At 42.7% G+C, this 13,313-nt stretch overlaps 1 protein-coding gene across 1 annotated transcript in view; it reads right to left on the reverse strand.

The window, feature by feature from the left end:
* Positions 1 to 698: 698 nt before the first annotated feature.
* Positions 699 to 13,313, reverse strand: part of HS6ST3 (heparan sulfate 6-O-sulfotransferase 3) — a gene marked incomplete at both ends in the record, with an annotated part of 665,466 nt that continues 652,851 nt past the window's right edge. Inside the window, one exon of the mRNA XM_079722118.1 lies at positions 699 to 1,407. Coding sequence (XP_079578244.1) covers positions 699 to 1,407 — 709 coding nt within the window. The remainder of the gene's footprint in view (positions 1,408 to 13,313) is intronic.

Consider the following 13,313-nt stretch of genomic DNA (forward strand, 5'->3'; position numbering starts at 1 on the left):
GAGGCATGCCTGTCCTGAATCTACTAGCCTTTCCTTAAAAGATGGGGAAGGAAGCATGGCTCAGGGCTAAGATGCAGGGGCTGTGAGTCTCCGGTGATGGTCAGTAGCAGGGGAACCTTGTTGAAAAACAGCCGTAACAACAAAACATGTTTACACTACTTATGATTTAACCCACATTCAAATAGAGTTCAAAGATGACAGCCAAGAGCTAAGAGAGAATTGGCGTTAAACCTCATCTAAAGGCTGAAAAATCCTTCTCTTCCTCTCTCTTTAAACGCAGTATTTCCATGAAAGAGGCAGTATGAACAGATCAGTTTCAGCAGAACCTGCAAGCCATAGTTTGGCTTTTCACGTGTGCCTTGGTGGATTCCAGTTGCCCAAACTACAACCTATGCCGCCGCAAAAAAAAGATCCCAAGGACTCCTTCTTTTTTGGTGCTTCTCCCCTTGACCTTATAAAGTGGTCTATTATTGGATGCGTTCCTACCCTACTTAATATCACAGACTGAAAAATGTCAGGAGAAAAAGAAGAAGGATCATCTCCAGCTGGATAAAGGTGAAGACAAAGAGGAAGCAGGGGCCCCAGTCAAGCCACCTACAGCCAGCCAGACGTCCTCAGCGTGGTCTCACATTCTCCAAGGTACGGCAGTGCCCCCGCTCATCCTCCCCCTCCCGTGGAGGGGAGGGGAGGGCAGGGGGTCACCATCTCACCACCTGGCTGTTGTAGTCCTCCGTGACTGCCCCCTCTGGGTTCCCGTCCTGTCTGGGCCACCGGCGGCCCCTGTGCTCCCGCTGCAGCCTCCGCTCCCCGCGCCTCTTGGGCCGGTCCCTCTGGCGCTCCAGCTGCTTGGTACGGTGGTAGCGCTGCTGGAAGAGATCCTTCGCGTACGCGTACAGCTGCACGTCCAATAAGTTGAGCTCCTCGATGCGCTGGCGGGCGCCCTCGTTGATGTCCACGTTGGAAGCCCGCGTGACGTTGAACTGCGTGAAGGGGGAGATGAACTTGAGGTTGAATGTCCTCTCAAAGAGAAATTGCGTCTTCCGCTGGAACTCCGTGAGCCCGAAGAAAGCCATGTTCTTCAGGTTGCTCTTGGCGCTCTGCAGCAGGATGGCGTTCCTCTCGCTCTCGTTCATGAAAGTCAAGTTGTAGCAGCCCACCAGGCTGAGGTCGGCCAGCATGCGCACCTGGCGGTTGTTAGCCAGGTTGTAGGTGCAATCCATGAACTCCCGTAGGCTGACCCCAGACCAGTCGTCCCCGGGGTAGCAGGTAGGCAGCTCATCGGGGGTGGGGCTCCTCCCATCACACACGTGGAGGGAGGTTTTCCATGTGGCCCCTCTCTGCACGTGTTTCCACTCGCTCAGGTACCGGGACACCGGATCCCGCAACATGGTGATGTAATAGAAATTCCTGGAAGAGATTAGATGAAGAGCGTCAGTCCGCCGTAACTATAACCCTGGGACCCCGCGCCTCTGCAGCGTCTGTATCAGCATTGACTCAATGGGTTTTTCTGCCAGATGGTCACGTGAGAATATCTGCCTGGATTTGCACCTGTTGGGCCATGTTCCCCTATGTGCGTGTTTCTATAATACAAACACGCATGAATCGGCTTTCAGTACTATTTGCTGGGTTTTTTCTTTCTGCTCCAGGGTGGGGAGGGGAGGGGTTGAGGGAATCGATCAGCAATAATTCATTAAAAAAAATAATAATTCATTCAGCAATCATTCACTGTTCAATCACTACCAGCAATAACAAAACCTTACATTAAGAGAGCACGCCATGTTTATCGAACGTTATCACCCATCTGATATTTTATTTGATCCTTAAAAGGAACTTTTGTAGTAGACACGGGGGACTATTTGATAGGGAAACAGTGCAAGGGGGTTAGAGTGATTTACCCAAAGTCATGTGACTAGATAGAGCAAAGCTGGAAGCCAGGCCTCCTTAATCTTTCCTGTTCACAGGGGTGGTCTGGGTTAAGAGGTGGGTGGGGTAGGGGAAGGATGTGTTGTGTTTGGAGACTAATATTTACTGAGCACTTACTGTGTGCTAGAAACTGGGCTAGGTACTTTATGGATACTGGCACAGATAACCTTCAACATAACTTTGTAAAATGGGTTTTATCATGACTTTTTTTTTAAAAAAGCTGAGAACACAGAGACTGGGAAAGGTGAAAAATACAGCCCAAGATCCCAGAGCAAATTAATACTTGATGCAATAAAATTTAGGCCTATTTGATTTCAAAGCTTCTGTGCTTTCCTGGGCACCATATTGATATTTTAAAAACAAAAATGTAACTAATATTTATTGAATGCCTATTAATTGTCAGGTGTTGTGGTTATTATAATCACAGGTCTCATCTCATCTAATGGAATCTATTGGAACATTGAGAAGAGATACATTTTATAAATGGCGAGCTTCAGAATGATCAGGTAAAGATCAGGGCACCACTGGCTCAAAAGGGCAAGAGAGGTGTGAAGAGGCCAGAAGAGATTTGGAAAAGTCGACAGATAAAGACACAGCAGTATATATGTGTTAGCATATGGTATTTGTTTTTCTCTTTCTGACTTACTTCACTCTGTATGACAGACTCTAGGTCCATCCACCTCACTACAAATAACTCAATTTCGTTTCTTTCTATGGCTGAGTAATATTCCATTGTATATATGTGCCACATCTTCTTTATCCATTCATCTGTCGATGGACACTTAGTTTGCTTCCATGTCCTGGCTATTGTAAATAGAGCTGCAATGAACACTGTGGTACATGACTCTTTTCGAATTATAGTTTTCTCAGGGTATATGCCCAGTAGTGGGATTGCTGGGCCATATGGTAGTTCTATTTTTAGTTTTTTAAGGAACCTCCATACTGTTCTCCGTAGTGGCTGTATCAATTTACATTCCCACCAACAGTGCAGGAAGGTTCCCTTTTCTCCACACCCTCTCCAGCATTTGTTGTTTGTAGATTTTTTGATGATGGCCATTCTGGCTGGTGTGAGGTGATACCTCATTATGCTAACACATATATATGGAATCTAAAAAAAAAAAAAAAGGTCTGAAGAACCTAGGGGCAGGACAGGAATAAAGATGCAGACATAGAGAATGGACTTGAGGACACGGGGAGGGGGAAGGGTAAGCTGGGACGAAGTGAGAGAGTGGCATGGACATATATACACTACCAAATGTAAAACAGATAGCTAGCGGGAAGCAGCCACATAGCACAGGGAGATCAGCTCGTTGCTTTGTGACCACCTAGAGGGGTGGGATAGGGAGGGTGGGAGGGAGATGCAAGTGGGAGGGGATATGGGGATATATGTGTACGTATAGCTGATTCACTTTGTTATACAGCAGAAACTAACACAACAATGTAAAGCAATTATATTCCAATAAAGATGTTTAAAAAAAAAAAAGACACAACAGTAGGCATTAGATGAAAGCAAACATTGATTCCAAGTAAGGAAAATCTTTCTCATCATTTGAGCAGCTGCCAATGGAATGGGCTGCCCACCCCATCTTTATCACCAGGAGTGACACTCAGGGTGCCCTGGGCAGACAAAAACGATCCTGAAAAGCTCTGAAAAGACCAGTTTTCCCTTGACAGCCTAAACTGGAACTAAGAAAAAATGTATAGCTAGTAAAAGCAATGGCAAAAAAAAGGTATTTAAGGGTACACTCTTTTTCATGCTGCTTTAAAAAAGGAATTGATGAACTATAATATTTAAAACAATACATTTACTGTATTGAGTTATTTTGAATGTCTAGCCAGTTTTGAAATGTGCTAAAGAAAATTCAAAATCTTAAGCACTTGCTTCCCTTTAAATCAAGAGGAGGAATGTACTGAAACCGCCACAGAAAGGCCAGCCTGAGCCCTTGCTTTTGCCAGTCATCATTTTACATTACTCTGTTGTCTTTCCCTGTGACAGAATGACAATTCCATCAGTGAAAGAAAATTTCCCAAAAGGTCAGTAGGGAAAGCAGAAAATGACGGACATATTTCTGGGTTCCGTAAGGAAATGTTGACAATAAAGTTTTTCTCAGAGTGGATATTACCATGGTTGAATATTATATGACATGTCATTATTAATCCTGCTTTGGTCCTATGTTGAAACTTGTTCACATTTCAATTCTACAGGCAGAGACCGATTTTTATTCCACAAAACAATTACATAATAAATATATAAACAGTGATGATGATGATGATGGCTATAACATAACTTAGGTGGGTTAAGGATGACAAACACATCAGGACAGAATAATTTAAATCAGACAGATTTTTGAATGCTCAGATAAGATCACAGATGGGAAATCTGTAAGTTCCCTTGTTAATTGGACAAAATGGAAAACACAAAAGAGAATTTAAACAAAAAAGATGATGACTATCGATTGATAAGACTCAACCCCATTTGTGTGTCTCAAATTTAGACACAATCCAGATTTTTAAAATAATCATAAGAGCTGGAGGATTTTAGGGCTGGGAATTACAACAGTTTGTGACAAAAAGGGTTAACTGGAACTTGCTGCTGGAACCTGAGAGGCTTTGGTCTCACTTGGGAAAATTAATAGGCCATAGAGTTCCCTGTGCTTTCTTTGCGTTGGAATACACATGGTCTCAAAGCTAACTGAAACTAGCTTACACTTTAAAATGATCTTGGTTTCAAATTTAACTTTATTCAATGTTAACACCGCATTTAACAAAGACTAGCTAAGTTGTAGAGTGCTGTTTACATGAGTAAAATAAGCCCCAAATGTCCGCAAGTTCTACTAGCCAAATAGGTCAGAATGAAACGTTCTGTAACGAAAACTAACTCTGACATTAAGACACAAAAATGGACTAGGGCAACATTCATATTGATGAAGTACAAAGTTGTCCCATCCCATGGTTCTGGAACCAAGTGCCTAATAGCATTTGGGTATTGCTTTAGTCAGACATATTCTCATGTATGTTTTATTTGTTTGTCTCAATCTTGCAAAACAGTCAAAATAGAGAGCTAGAATAATAGTAAAAAGAGGGTTGAAGAACACCTAATTATTGAAGAAAACACAATTTGATTCATTAAAAGCATTTTTTCTCATCTCTATTTTTTTCTCTACTTTCATTTGCTCCTCTACTATCAGACAGAAAACTGCCAAAGTCATTGATGAAATGATGTCTACCTCCAGGCCACACGCCCAACCTTCATTGTGTACAAGCTTCACTCCAGTTTCATGACTCTCTTCCCTGCTCCCAAACAACGGAAACTCATTTTCTTCTGCTCCCATAACTCCCAATTTAGTTTCTAAGGAAAATTCTTTTTCTTTTTTTTTTTAGAAAATACAAAATATTTTATTTAAAAAAATTTTTATTTTACATTGGGTTATAGTTGATTAACAGTGTTGTGTTAGTTTCAGGTATACGGCAAGGTGATCCAGTTATACGTATACATGTGTCTATTCTTTTTCAAATTCTTTTTCCATTTACGTAATTACAGAATATTGAACAGAGTTCCCTGTGCTATACAGTCCTTGTTGATGATCTGTTTTGAACACAGCAGTGTGTACATGTCAATCCCAAACTCCCGATCTATCCCAATCTAAGGAAAATTCTTAAAAATACTCTGAAGGGCTTCCCTGGTGGCGCAGTGGTTGAGAGTCCGCCTGCCGATGCAGGGGACGCGGGTTCGTGCCCTGGTCCAGGAAGATCCCACATGCCGCAGAGCGGCTGGGCCCGTGAGGCATGGACACTGAGCCTGCGCGTCCGGAGCCTGTGCTCCGCAAGGGGAGAGGCCACAACAGTGAGAGGCCCGCGTAACGCACAAAAAAAAAAAAAAAAAAAAAAACTCTGAAATCTGCAACTTGCCTTTTCAAACGTTAATTGTTCAACAGCACAATGGGGGTTAAAACAGAGACCAGAGAAGAAGGACAAGCAGCTCCCAAGCAAAGGCCATGTGGCCACATGCAGAGGCTCTCATCAACACCGGCCCCTTTTAACTCAACCTCCTAAGCTGAGGCAGAGTCTCATCTGTTCCAACACTTGTCCTGGCTGTTAAACTTTCCCCAGATTTTGGAAACATTAATAAGCAAACTATTATTTCCTCCTTTCATCCATCCATTCACTCACCTGGTAATTCTCCAAACATTCATTGAGCCCCTGGTATTTGCCACACACTGGGGCTGGGCAGTGGGGACCCCGAGGTCACTAAGACATTGTCCTCAAGGAGATCTCAGGCATCCAGTGATTTTGGTAAAGTGGGAGAAATGCTAACCACCAAGTTAAGGGACTGTTCTGCCTGGACCTGAACGATCCCAAAGGGGATAACTTTTTCTGTCTCAGGGACAGCATGCTGCCAGCACATCTTCCATTTGCCACCTGCTTCATTGAGAGTTTGGGCGAATTCATTTACGAATGTCTGAAAAACAATTACAGCTCTTTAGAATTGTTATTCTTGTGGCCTCAGGGTAATGATGGCAAAGCCTGGTGCACTCAGGGGCATTAGGGGACGGACGGGGCACCTCAGTTAGTTCAATGATTATTTTAACTGATGATTATCATAGGGACCATCATGGCTTACGAAAGCACAAATACACGGAACACACACTTTTCAGTCTCTTGCTCTGCAGTAAGGTAATCCTATTAAAAAATTCTAAACACAGCACAAGGACATGACTGCCTTCCCTCAGTCTTTGCCTTTTCCTTCACTCACTTGCATCCTGCTCGTCTTTCCTGGCCCAGCTCAAGCCTCATCTCCATCTCCTCTGACCTTTCTGCCCTCGAGGATTTCCTGCATCACTTACTGCGCTTTTAATGTGCGTATGAAAGTCCTGGTCACATCTACCCTTTAAGTTCCTCTTTGACCACTGGACCTTAGGCCTGGTGTCCCGTGGCACCTCCACAAATCCTGCTCTCTGCAGGCATTCAATAAACGATGCCGTGGAAAAGAAGTGACCTTCATACGAGATAAGTGTATTTTAATGACTAAGGTTAATATTGCCTTTGATAAATAGACCCTTCTTTTCTCCCCTAAAAACTAATCTGACATTATTTTTGAATGTTCAAAATGTGTGAAAAGAATCAAAATACATATAATCTTCTAATACATCCATCATTCGATTGTGATGGTTGATAGGCAGAGAGAGAGAGAAAGATAGAGAGAGAGAGAGAGAGAGACAGTCAATACAGACTTTGGATAAAAAGCAGAATATTTCATACACCAGATAATTAATAGAAATGAGTTTTTTTTAATGTTAAACTTAGTAGTTTTCTTCCCCTCTGCTTCAAGAACCTGTATTTCACCAAGCAGTTTATTATGTAGTTGCTCATTACTCTAATTAGCAAGTCAGTTAATTAACACATGCTTATTGAGGGTTTCTTGTATGTAAGGAGCTGCTCTAGGAAATGTGGAGAATAGAAAAAAAATAGAACGTACTCAAGTATTGTAGGTGTAAAAGTGGTAGATTAGAAAAAGAGGCATGGATTAGCAAGTCATGGAGGTAAGCAGTAGACAAAGAATATTTAAGAGAATATTTCAGAAGGTACAGAGAACAGAGTGGCCTAATGAGACCAGGAAGTTCATGTTGTGCATTTCGCTGAATGTTTGGTCAATAAATGAATGAATGAAAAGAGGGACATAAGCTAGAACAGGAGGCTGAGGCCAAACTGTCACGGGCTCTACATGCACCTGTGAATTGCTAAAATAGGAAAAGTGTTGATTTAGGACGATTCACGGAGCAATAGAGTTTAGGATGGATAAAAGTAGGCAGAGACCAGGAGAGACATTGGACAGCCGTGGCGAGAGACCAGCAGGAAAGAACCCAGAACCGTGGGTACTGATGAGAAAGAATCAGAACTGAAGAACTATCACACGCCCAACCTTCACCGTTTGTTCCTCTTCCTCACTGTCCGCTTCCTCTAAACTACCTTTTCCTCCTCCGTATTCCCTTCTTCCTTCTATCTACTCCTTCCCTTTCAATTCTGTGATGTAAAAGAGGCAGTGCTGGTATGCGCATCAAAATGGTGGTAAAACAGTGAAACAAGGCGTAGAAGTCCCTGGAATCACCGTGCCGGTGGTGATTAAAAGATATTCACTTCCATGAGGCTATGACATGCCTGTCTAGTGAGAACATATTTGAAGGAACCTATAAGATGCCAGGTTCACAGGGAGGGTTAATAAGTATATTCCTTCTACCACCAGCTTACCTCTTGTAAAGTCAAGTGACACAGTTAACATCTCCACAATCCACAGTTCGAAGCATTCCTAAAAACCAGTTCAGGGCTTCCCTGGTGGCGCAGAGGTTGAGAGTCCGCCTGCCGATGCAGGGGACGCGGGTTCGTACCCCGGTCTGCGAGGATCCCACGTGCCGCGGAGCGGCTGGGCCCGTGAGCTATGGCCGCTGAGCCTGCGCATCCGGAGCCTGTGCTCCACAACGGGAAAGGCCACAACAGTGAGAGGCCCACATACCACAAAAAAAAAAAAAAAAAAAAAAAAAAAAAAAAAAACCAGTTCAGCTAGAAACTCCTCCCATCAGCCTCCTTGGATGTCCTCGGCAGAAGGGATCCTCTCCCTCATCCCCACCTGCTGAAACACGTGCCGCTCATGCTTTTAACTTCATTCCGGGACCAGTGAATATCTTATCCCTTGAACTGGCTTTATGTCTTACTCATCCTTCAGCCTCCAGAGCATATGATACATCACCTTGTACATCGTGGATGTTCAGTTGTCCAATGTTCATGGAATTAATAAATAGATACATTTTATCAGCCACTGTTTTAGGAATTCTCGTGATGATTGTCCCCAGGAAACTTCTGTTGGTGCCTTAGCCAACAGAATTAGCCCAGGCTAATGATTTCCCTTAGCCTAGACCTTGTGAAATGTATAGGAAATAATCCCTCCTCCTTCCTCTTGCCCTGCAGTCTTTGAAATGAGTTTTCTCTACATATAATCAAGTTTTGCCAAAGCTCAGCGTCTCACAAAAGAACACCACGAGTGACTGTAAGGTGGCCTTGGGGACATCTGAAGGAGCTCTTTGGTCCTCACCAGGGAGTAGGCACAGTCCATCTTAAACACAAGCTGATGTGCGCATTTTAAAAAGTGAAACTTAGCTCTCCCTCCACCCTGCTGTATTGTGTGCAGGAGTCATTTTCCAAATTCTCAGAATGGAATTAATTTCTTGACTCTCTCTAGAGCTGCACACTCATTATGGGCTGCCCATTCTTCATTATCTCAGTAGAGTATTATCTGCACTATTCTGTATCTGATAGGGGGAATCACGGCACTTAGAGCTTGGCAATCAGACTGAACTTTGACAGAGTGATGAAAGGGCCCTTTATTCGAGCCTTGAAAACAAATTAAGGAATTTAAGAATGATGTTCTAAGCAAATGGGAAATTGGGGACGATGATTGTTAAGTGTTGTAATAAAGAACTTTCAGGGGCTGACAATGGTGTGTGTCAGAGCAATTGGTCCCAAGGATGTCGGGCATTGTGATGAGAAAATGGAAACATTCACACGTCCTTATCTCCTTCATCCAGAAACCCTGGTCCCCTACCAGGCTGCCATCACCTCCTCCCTGACAGTGACTGACTTACAAAGCAGCCAGACCCTTTTGACTAAGACATATTTTATCTTACTTATTACCCAGAGATCTTGACACTTTTCAGTTGGTAAGATATTGGGGAGAGGAAAGCCCATTGTGCTTCCCTCAAGACGGGAGGGGCTCTGCATCCCTTTTCTTCCCTGTGTACCTGGTAACATTAAAGGGAGAATACTTTGGTTGTAGCTGGTCTTTTTTTTTTTAATCATTAATCCCCACCCCCAAACCCCAGTGAGAAATGCAACACACTGTCATTATGGAACATATGAGCAATGCAGAACCGTAAAAAAAGAAGATGAAAATTACTTATAATTACTTCACTTGGATATAACCACAGTTAAATATCTATTTCTTTCTTTGACAGATTTGAGATCATACTGTACATTATATTTTTAACATGTATTTTAAACTTAAAAATACAAGGGGGATATATTTTCCATTTTATTTAATGTTCTTCCTTAAGAGTATACTATTCCAATTATGGATGTCCCGGAATTGATGTGACCAATCTCCCAGTTTTGGACAATTTAGCTGATTCTTTTTGCAGTGGGGGCTACTATAAACAATAATCTGATAAACATCCTAAGCCATAAATATTTGTGCAGTGAATAAATTGCTAGGAAGAGAATTTCTGAGTCAAGAGCATTGCCCTCATTTCATCATCACAATGCCGAAATATAGCCTACCACGGTCAGCATAGGTGAGGACAGGGCCCTTCCATGAGGCCTGACATCTTCGGGTGCCAGGAAACAAGTCTACTTGAAAGTCAAGGGAAGGCCATGAAACAGACTCCTGGCTCTCCTTCCTCCCAGCTGGACCAGGAAGATGCCCTGTTCAGATCATGACCCTAAGATGGACAATTCCAGGACAGCCAGGTGGGGTTTGTGACATGGTGGCGAGGAAACATACTTCCTAAAAGATTTGTTTATTTTACACTTAATGAGTAGCTGGAATATCAAATTAGAGGCTAAACATTTGTGGAATCAAATCCCACTCATCAACACTGCAGCTAGATTAAAGCTGACATCTAGATCAGAAAGAGGGAAGTGCCTCACCTGATTATATTCAGGGCCGGTCCTCACAGAAACAGCCTCTTGAGATGGAGCTTTTCTGCAAGTCTAGGTATCAGCTAACTTTAATAATGGGAAGCTGCCCATGTTACTAAACCAACCAAACAAAAGCAAGAAATAGAGGTTTCTGGACGATACTGGTCATTTCTCCATGAGGGTCAGTCCACCCCCCAAATTCCCCAGAGGAAGAAGTAGTATTTATCAATAAGATAACATTTTAAATCTTGTCACATTGCTTCTTAATATTGACACAAATCCTAGGGGCCTCAGACTCACAAAAATGCCATGATTTTCGGGTGGTTGTCATGTTTGCTTTCAGTTTCCCCCAAACGGCTGCTACACGAATAAATTTCAGGCAGTGCATGTTCCAGGGACATGTTTCTGCTAGCTTGCTGAGTACAGTTCCTCCCAGTACAGTTTCAAATGTGCCAGGGAGGGTCCTGCTCTCATGCATTATTCAGGGACTTCTGTGATTATTTGGTTCAGAGGCGCCCTGCTTTGCGTTGCCGCGCTGGGACTTGGGCACGAGGACGTTTCCAGGCACTCTGCTCTGCAAAGCTATGGTTTATGCATGCAGGCATCCACCTGAAGCCTGGAGCCGCCCCAGAGTGAGATAAGGCCCAATTCAATCTCACTCACAGTTCTACTCCCAGTCAGGCAAAGCAGAACACCAGATTGTACACTCAGATTGTGTTATTAGGCCATGCGTGTTCAGTCGTGCTCACTCTTTAGCTAATTTCTCAGGCGCTGCTTTTCGGGAATGTGAGAATCATAGAAGCGAGGAGGTGTCTTCATTGCCATTGTTTTGTAGTAGCCAAGTTGGAAAGGAAAAGAAGTCAATCAAGGTATTCAAGGACAAGGCACATGTTTTGATATTTAGGCTTATACCTGACAGCTTTGATACAGGTTTTCCTAAAACATCACAAAACTGAAAAATAAATCTTCTGTGTCCAGATTTTGCCATATTCTTCCATGAAAGATTCTTTTGTGTTAGGATTTTCCTAGATTCTGCTATCAGGACTGGGCAATCGTTTTAGCATATTCAACAAAATACTTAAGAGATTCCCCACCTGATTCCATCCCTTGCCAGTTCTCAAAGAAAGAATGCCTTGAAGGTCATCCCCAAGCAATGATTAAAAAGCAAGCTAACTTAAAACATGGAAAGTTCCATGTGAAAGAAAAATGGATATTAATAGCGATAATAATAATGGCTAACATTTATTGAGTACATACTGTGTCCAAGTACAGTTCTAAATGCTTTACTTATTAAAACAAAAATTGAAATTTTTATTGAATTTTTAAATTCAGTGTATTTATTGAAAGAAAAATTGGTACTAATAGCAATAATAATAATGGCTAACATTTACTGAGTGCATATTATGTCCAAGTACAGTTCTAAGTACTCCCACTAATCAATTTGGTCATCAAAATAACCCTTTGAGTTACACAGGCTTTTAGATGGTATCTGAAATTTCACAAAGTGACGAGAGTCCCCACAGTCTCTTCCATCATCTTGGAAGTGGCAGGCTGTCTTAGAGATACTTTGCCACTTACTGCTGCAGTGGTCCAGGCTATTGTTGAAGTCAAAGCTCCAGAAGCAAAATAAGCACGTCAGGGTGAGGGATTTGTGTTTGCCTGTGGGTCGATGGGAGTGAGGCAGCACGTTGCAGGGGCTGGGGTGGCAGGGGTACCTGTCCCCTCTCAGGGTCAGAGGCTCTCTTAGACACTTAGAACTTGGAAAAAGTCCTAAACACAGTTTTCCTGAGCTCCCTCACAACTACATAACAAATCCACACTTGAGGAAACGGTGTTAGAGACAAGTGGGAATTACTGCAGTTCCATGCGTTTTTAACACTCCCAAGTAACCTGGAAGCCAAAAGCTGTAGTCATATCAGGACAACAAAGGGTGATTAGAAATAGCGATGCAAGGGAATTCAGATAAAGCCAAACCTCGCGCAATGCCATAATTCTGTTTCTGGTTTTAAAATAGGTCTTTTTAAACACAATGCTACAAAGACTCAGAAGTGTGTCCCAGAAAGGTTACTGGATCCTGAAGTTGGCTATTCTGATGCCTTTATTCAGGAAGAGAAGATTCAAGGAAAGTGCAAGTCAAGCTCTACCATTCGAATGGAGCATGAGCACAAAACTTCAGACATGTTGGGAACATCACCTAAGGTGCTGTGGAAAGAAAGTAAGTTTAAAGTGAGAAAGATCTGGGTTTCAATGTCAGGTCCATCTCACATTTGGTGTGAGTTGGTTAGCTTATATGACCTCTGGGAGCCTTAAGTTTCCTCATCTAAATAGCCAGGGTATAAATGCTTACTTCATAGGGTTGTGGGAGATAATGACTAAACTAATGACCATAAAGGGTCCAGCAGTAGCTGAGAAGCAGACCCTCAAGACAGTGCACACCCTCCACTTCAAAGATTTCCCTTTCTCCATGAATGTCAGAGCCTCAGAAACTACCCAATACAGTGAAATTTTAAATATTAAACAAGCTGTGTGAACAATTAAAAAAACAGCTGATAGTGCTTTTCTATTTGTATAACGTACTTATGGGTTTCAAAACACTTTCCTCATCCATTATTTCACTTGGTTCTCAGTACAACATCATATCAGAGGCAGAATTCACAGATGAAGGCACTGATGCTCACAGATATGAAAGGATATTCCTGAGATCA

The sequence above is a fragment of the Hyperoodon ampullatus genome (assembly GCF_949752795.1).
Source record: "Hyperoodon ampullatus genome assembly, chromosome: 16".
NCBI lineage: Eukaryota > Metazoa > Chordata > Mammalia > Artiodactyla > Ziphiidae > Hyperoodon > Hyperoodon ampullatus.